The 7175-nt window shown below is 45.5% G+C and overlaps 1 protein-coding gene across 1 annotated transcript; it reads right to left on the bottom strand.

Moving 5' to 3' along the window:
- Window positions 1–2438: 2438 nt before the first annotated feature.
- On the bottom strand, window positions 2439–5471 carry LOC124515811 (glutathione S-transferase Mu 3). Its single transcript, XM_047084844.1, has 8 exons — window positions 5408–5471; window positions 4936–5011; window positions 4519–4583; window positions 3743–3824; window positions 3549–3649; window positions 3132–3227; window positions 2933–3043; window positions 2439–2626 (listed from the first exon to the last, which is right to left on the bottom strand). Exons 1-8 carry the CDS (start codon window positions 5456–5458, stop codon window positions 2528–2530), a joined length of 681 nt encoding a protein of 226 aa, XP_046940800.1. The 5' UTR covers window positions 5459–5471; the 3' UTR covers window positions 2439–2527.
- Window positions 5472–7175: the final 1704 nt, after the last annotated feature.

Raw genomic sequence — 7175 nt, 5'->3', positions numbered from 1 at the left:
CAGAAGGAAGGTGGGTGGGGGAATGGCAAATGAAATTAGGAGGTAGGTACTTCCAGTTATAAAATAAATAAGTCATGGAGATTAAAAGTACAGCACAGGGAATACAGTCAATATTTTAATAATGTTGTATGGTGACAGATGGTGACTGTACTTATGATGAGCACTGAGTAATGTATGGAATTGTTGAATCACTATGTTGTCCACCTGAAACTAATATAACATTGTATATTAATTGTACATCAATTAAAAAAAAACATATAGCACAGTATGGGGCACCTGTGTGGCTCAGTTGGTTAAGCATCCGACTTTGGCTCAGGTCATGATCTCCCGGTTTGTGAGTTTGAGCCCCGTGTCGGGCTCTGTGCTGAGGGCTCAGAGCCTGGAGCCTGCTTTGGATTCTGTATCTCCCCCCTCTTTTTGTCCCTCCCCTGCTCATGCTCTGTCTCTCTCTCTCAATAATAAATAAAAGTTAAAAACAATAAAAAAAACCATATAGCACAGTAAAACAAAACAAGAATTCAGGAGCCATGAAATTCACCCTTTTAAAATGTACATTTCAGTACAGGCAGTCCCCAATGTACTATGGCTTTACCAAAAAAATAAAAAAAGAAAAAGAAAAAAGAAATGCTTAGCCTCTCTCTAATATCCCCTTTAACTTTCATCCTGGGCCTTTCTCCCATTTGCCTGAAGTAAGTGCCGCTGGGTGTGTCGTTCCAGACCTTTCCTATGCATTCACATACATAAATGTATCTGTAGAAAGTGCTTGCCTTATGGTTTCCTTCTTCAAAACATAAAAGCTATCGTCCCATACATGCTCATCTGCAACCTGAGTTTAAAAATTCAACAATGTGTCTTGGGGGCTCTTTCCATGTTTGTTCACACAGTTCAATCTCATTCTTTACTTCCCTTATGGTATTCCACACTCCTGATGGGCACTGACAGGGTCTTTGCTTGTCATCAGAAACAATACCACAATCTTAGTACATACCTTAGGTGAGGGGTGAGTTTGTATCAGGATGGAAATTGTTGGGTTACAGGACATGATTTGAATTTTAGAAGATACTGACGAACGACCATCCTCCAAAGGAGCTATATTATTTTACAACTTCGCCAGTAGGAAATGCCTTGCCAACGCTTCACAAACTTCTTAATTTTTGTTCATCTGGTAGATGGAAAAATGGTCTCTCACTGTTGTTTGCAATTCTTGGATTATAAACATCTTTTTAACAGGTTTTGGGGGTTGTTTTTGGCCATGAGTATTTCTATTCTGTAAATTCTTTGTTCATAGATTTTTGCCCAGTTTATTTATTTTGAGAGAGAGAGAGAGAGCGAGCAGGGGAGGGACAGGAGAGAAAGAGAGAATCCCAAGCAGGCTCCATGCTTTGAGTGCAGAGTCTGACACGGGACTTGATCTCAAGAACCATGAAATCATTACCTCAGCCGAAACCAAGAGGCAGATGCTTAACCAGCTGAGCCACCCAGGTGCCCTGATTTTTGTCCATTTTTAAAAAGAGTCTTGATGATTTTCAGTTCTTTAGTCTTTATACTGGGTACTTTTTGTCTCACTTGTCATCTTGTCATTTACTTTTGCCTATTTGTGCTTTTTCTTAGAAAATTTTTGAATTTGATGTTCAATTTGAATATGGCTTTTTTAATGTCTTAGAGAAACCTATCCTAAGATCATAAATATTCTTACATTTTCGTCAATACTTCTACAGCTTGGTGTTTAGTGTTGAGCCTTAGGTTGTAGTCATAGGAGTTTGTCTTAGGGAATGGTGGGAGGTAGGGTTCTATTTTTTTTTTAATGTTTATTTATGAGAGAGAGAGAGAGTGAGTGAGTGCAGGGGAGGGGCAGAGAGAGAAAGAGAGAGAGAGAGAGAGAGAGAGAGAGAGAGAGAGAATCCCAACCAGGTTTCCCAGTGTCAGCACAGAGGCGAGTTGTGCTTGAACTCATGACCCATGAGATCATGACCTGAGCTGAAATCAAGAGTCAAACGCTTAACTGAGCAACCTAGGCACCCCTCTATTATTTCTAATTGGCAAGTAATTGCCCCAATCCTATTTATTGGTTAACCCACCAGTTTGAAGTTCTGTCTTTATCACACTACATTCCCACATATAAGGGTCTGCTTCTGAACTCCAGTTCCATGAAGTCCACAGTACCATCAGAGTTTCGCTTGGTATCTACACCACATCTTCACAGGGACTCCAGTCCCATTTAACACACCTGTTCTCTACAACTGGGCAATCTGAGCTTTGTTTCTGGTGCTTGCTCTCAAGGCTTGGGCAAGAACCCGTAGCTTTGAACACGGTCGGGGTACAGGGTGTTGTCAGTATGGCAGTGATTGGATTCACATCTTGGAAATGCTCCACGTATCCTTACTCCCCTCTGGCCTTTACTCCCAACAGAAATTCAGCTAGACACCATCAGCCTAAATGCTATTTATTGAAAAGAGCAGAGAAGAGACAGTACAGGCCTCCGAGGGGCAGGATGGAACAAAACAAGCACTGCAAGTTCGCCTCTTGCTCAGCATATTCTCTTGTTGCCCCATTGGGCCATCTTGTTGTTGATGGGCATCTTCATGACGCAGTCAGACTGTATGTAGTTAGCGATCTTCTCCAAAGCCTGAAGGAAAAGCATGCCAAACCTGATAAAGACTCTAATCCAGTTCAACAGACCCATTCCAGAACAGTGACATTCACACACTGTCTGCCCCACACCATCCTTCCCTTCCCTGGCTGCCATTTCATGTAGACAGTGCCTTTAGGGTGTAGAAGCCAGGCCCTTCCCAAGACTTGGAAGGTTTAGAAGTGTCCAACCATTGATCCCTTTATGCAAACGCTGGTGTTAAGAATCTATGACAGTGGGGTCCCGTGGGGACCAGGGGAGCTTGTGAGTGTTTTTGTAAGGGAAAGGTACAGGGAGCATCACCTCAAAACGGCACATGAAAGCCTTCAAGTTTGGAAATTCATCCAGGCACTTGGGCTCAAACAGACGGTTCTGATCCAAGACATCATAGGTGAGGAAATCCACAAAAGTGAGCTAGAGAAACAATAAGATGGTCAGTTCTGGAGAGTTCATTAACACTGGGGAGATAGAAAGGCATCTTCTCCCTTTCCTTTCTTCCTACCTTTTCCCCTGCAAACCATGAGAATTTCCCCAGGAACAAGGAGAATTGTTTCAGTTGTCCAGGTAGCTGTTCCAAGTACTGAGGCTTCAGTGTTTCCTGGAAGGGAGGGAAAGAGAGAGAGAATAGTTGTCAATAGTCAGGGCACAGGCCAGTGATAGACATTTAGTGGCCCCCCTCTCCAGGTGCCTTCCTTTTACTGCCTTCAGTAGGGATGGCAGGACAGAAAGGAAGAGGGGCCAACACCAGAGTTATATGACAAATGAACCCCCACCCCCCGCCCCCACAATAAATGAGCTCTGTTTCCCATTCTGACAGACTGGGTTGGTGGGAAAGCAGAAGTACCAGAATGGAACAGAATTAATGCTTGGGTTTCTAAATGGGCCTTTTCCTTGATGCCTGCCTGCTAAGGAAACTCACAAGGTCGGAGCTGTAGCACAGTCGAACCAGCTGCATGCGGAAATCCATTATTTGGTTCTCCATGATGTCCACTCGAATCTTTTCTTCTTCTGTATCGCCACCTGTAGGCCAAAGGACCAGAAACCACCCTTGGAATTATCCACCTTCAGGAGAACCACCAGCCTGGTCTCCCTCACCAGCCCTACCCCACTCACACATATTGTGCTTGCGAGCTATGTAGCGCAAGATGGCATTGCTCTGGGTGATCTTGTTCTTACCGTCCACAAGGTAGGGCAGCTGCAAGGAAAAGGACACGTCAGGTGAACAACCAACTCTCTCTTGCCTCCCTGCCTCTCTCTCCTGGGGAAGATGAGACATGAACAGTAGAGACAAGATGCTGTGTCAGGAGGAAGAAGCCAAGAAGTAGAAAATAGCAGTTGGGTCCCCACTTGAGTCTAGGCTGGGATTCTTAATCTCTCTCTGTGTGTGTATGTATATATGCATTCCATGGACCCTTTCTCAGAATAAGATTTTTAAATGCATAAAGCAAATTATATTTATTTTCACAATTTATAAGGCATTAAAGAAACAAAATTATAGTAATTAATGCATTAAACAACAAGCAGGTGTAACTATCATAATTTCAAAGTATGATGCATACAAATAATATTTAGGTACAGTATCTGCCACATGTGTAATAGAATATGGAAATACCCAATTTCTGCTAGTGACAAGGTCACGGCCATGGCTAATAACCAATGTCACTTATTGTCTATATTCACAAAAGAAGGAATTGTTAACCTTTAGTCAGTGGTCAGTGGAAATGAAAATGTAATTTTTTTCTCCATCCAAGTTCAGGCACCCTTGAATTCTTTTTATTGTATGCCGGTTAAGGGCCCCTTTTCTAGGTCCCCCTAGACCAGAGAGGAAAGAAGCAAGGATATACTTGACAGCCTTCCCTTCTGCCACCCTTTCTCCTAAAGCCACCTACATTAGGAAAGTCCAAGTCGAGCTTGAATTTCACGTCCAGCCACTGGCTTTTATCATAGTCGGGAGCTGTAAGAGAATGAAGTGGAATCCAACCTCCTTAACATCCTGCCTGAGGAGTGTGGGAAGGTCTAAGGAAATAACTTGATCCTAATACCTCACATTCCCAGGCCCTCAAGGTTAACTATTTACGGTCTCTGTTCTGACGCAGCGGGACCATGGCGAAAGGAGGACCCCCAGCTCCAGATAAAGGATGTTTCCATCTCTCCCTACCAGGGACACAGCGGGGCGCTCCCGGGGGACTGGGGCAGACGTCCCAGCCAACTCAGCTGTGATGCACCCTCTGGACACAGGAAGACAGGGACAGTTGGAGGGCCAGTGGCTTAGCGCTGGGGCGCACGGACACCCGGAGCTGCATTACCTTCCCCGCACGTGTACCGTTTCTCCTCATAGGATGTATCCGTGAACTCCAGGAGCATGCGGATGGCGTGCGCCAGCTGAGAGAGAAAGCCCCTCCCCGGTCAGCGCCTGCGCGGCGCCCAGTTGACCACAACCCCCGCACGCCAACTGCCCCTTCCAAGGCTGTGGAGGCCGTGCAACCTGCCCAGGCGGTAGTTAAGCGGCACGTCCACCACCTTCTCCCCCACCCGCCCGCCCCGAGATGGGCCAAGGCAGCTTGGTATCCTCAGCCCTCTCCGGGGCCCGCGATCCCAGAGGCGGGATGGGGTCGGCCCCCGTGGTCCTGGAGCTCGGCTGGGGCAGGCTGCTCCGTGGAGAGAGACGCGGGGGCCCTGAGTATTCCCCTTTTCTCAGAGGCCTCTGACCCTGAGCCCCCGGCCGCCTCCACGACAGTCTCCCTGACCTAGTGGCTCTGCGGTCGAGACCGCACTCACCCCGCGAATATCCCAGTAACCCAGAACCATGGTCGACTCGGACAACGACATGACGATGCTTCCCCCGTGCCTTCGCGGACTGGCGGTAAACTGCGAACGCACGGGGCTTTATAGCCCACGTAAGTAGGCGGAGCCAACGCGAGCGCTCTGGCTCCGCCCCCACCCGTCGCCCTTACCCCCAGCGAGTGTCCGCAAGCAGCGCGCGCGCGCGCCGTGCACCCTCTACACTTTCTGGGTTTGGAGGCTGGGCGGCGGAGGTGGCTGTTGGGTATGGGGCTCTGCGCTCCCCCGCGGTGGAGTTGCTCTCACTTGGCTAATAGTGCCGGTCAGGGCTGGAGGAGTAACAACGCAAGCGGTGAGGGCCCTGTTAGTCCTGGAGAGTGAGTTTCATGTCCTATTTCTCCAGCAGCAGTGGGTGGGTGGGGAGGTAGAAGAGGTGAACAAACCCCAAGAGGTGATCAAGGAAATATTCAACTTTTAATGTGTGTGGGCTCTGCTCCTGGGCTCCCAGGGCAGCTCTACTTTTACCAAGGTCAGAATGACTTCACCAAACTTCAAAGTGTGGGCTCTATTTCTACCCTGAGCACACATTGCACATCTACTTCATTAGTAAATAACCCAAAAGAAATATTTCAAAGATAAGAATAAAAACCTCCCTAAGTTCTGTTCTCACACCTCCGAAGCCTGCAACCTTGACATACTAAAAGCATAAGACAAAGTTTGTGATTTTCGGCAATGTGCTTCATCATGATGATTTGTAACTCTTGATGTAACAAAAAACCATATATAACCCTGTATTAAACATTCCTTCTCATGGGACACTCTCTTTGTGAGGATTGTGTGTTCTGGGCAGCTGTCTTCCCTTGGGCTTGAATAAAACTTTCTTCCTTTTTTAAATTTTTTATTATTTTTTTATTTAGTAATTCTAAAAGGTTGTTCATTTTTCATGGACAGTTCTTGGCATAGTCGGCAGGATATCAGAGCAACTTACCTGACAACATCCGGGGTGTCATAGAGAACTTGGTGCTCGGTACCAGCATGGGCCCTTTGTGCCCCTCTGACTTCTCAGCACGTGACAGATCTATGTGGTGAGTTCTGATATCCAGACCTCCTCAATTTGAGTTGAAGATTCTGACTTTTATTCAAGCTGTCAAAGGTTACTGGTAATGTTCTCTAGGTGGGAATAACCCAGAGGGGGGAGTTGATGGGTTGGTTGTTTTAATTTGGCATTATGCTGATATTATTAATGTAAGGCTTGAATAAATTTTCTGGCTAGAAATATGAGAGACTGAACGATTCAGCTCCGAAGAGAAGGGGTACTTTCTCCTTTGGGCCACATGAAGCTTTCTTCAGATGACTGAAAGCCTAGAAGCAGCATCTGAGAAAATAATTTTGTCCTGAAAGGAGACTGGTTATTTAGAGAGGGAAATTTTAGGACAAAACCTAAATAAGAAAGAAAGTTGTAGAAAGTTTGGGAAGGGGAATCCTTGAAAAAAATTTTATGTGTGGTCAGGAATAAAGGAATTTTTAAAGTACACTGATATAAAATTAAAATTTGCTTTTCTTTCTGTTAAAAAAAAAGACAAGAATTTCTTGGATTATGGGTGTGCTCTTGATAAGAAATTATAAACAAGGTTTTTCCTCTTTGTTATTTGCCCAGAAAAACAAGGTTTCCATATTTGTTTCTATCAGGTGTTTGGTTATTTTAAAAAGCTAAATCTTCTCAATATTAAAGGAGCCAGGTTTTGCTGATAGCTATACAACCTTC

The sequence above is a fragment of the Lynx rufus genome, unplaced genomic scaffold, assembly GCF_022079265.1.
Source record: "Lynx rufus isolate CCGP_SWC_20201006 ecotype Redwood Valley unplaced genomic scaffold, mLynRuf1.p SCAF_2, whole genome shotgun sequence".
NCBI lineage: Eukaryota > Metazoa > Chordata > Mammalia > Carnivora > Felidae > Lynx > Lynx rufus.
This window is presented reverse-complemented; position numbering and strand designations above follow the sequence as displayed.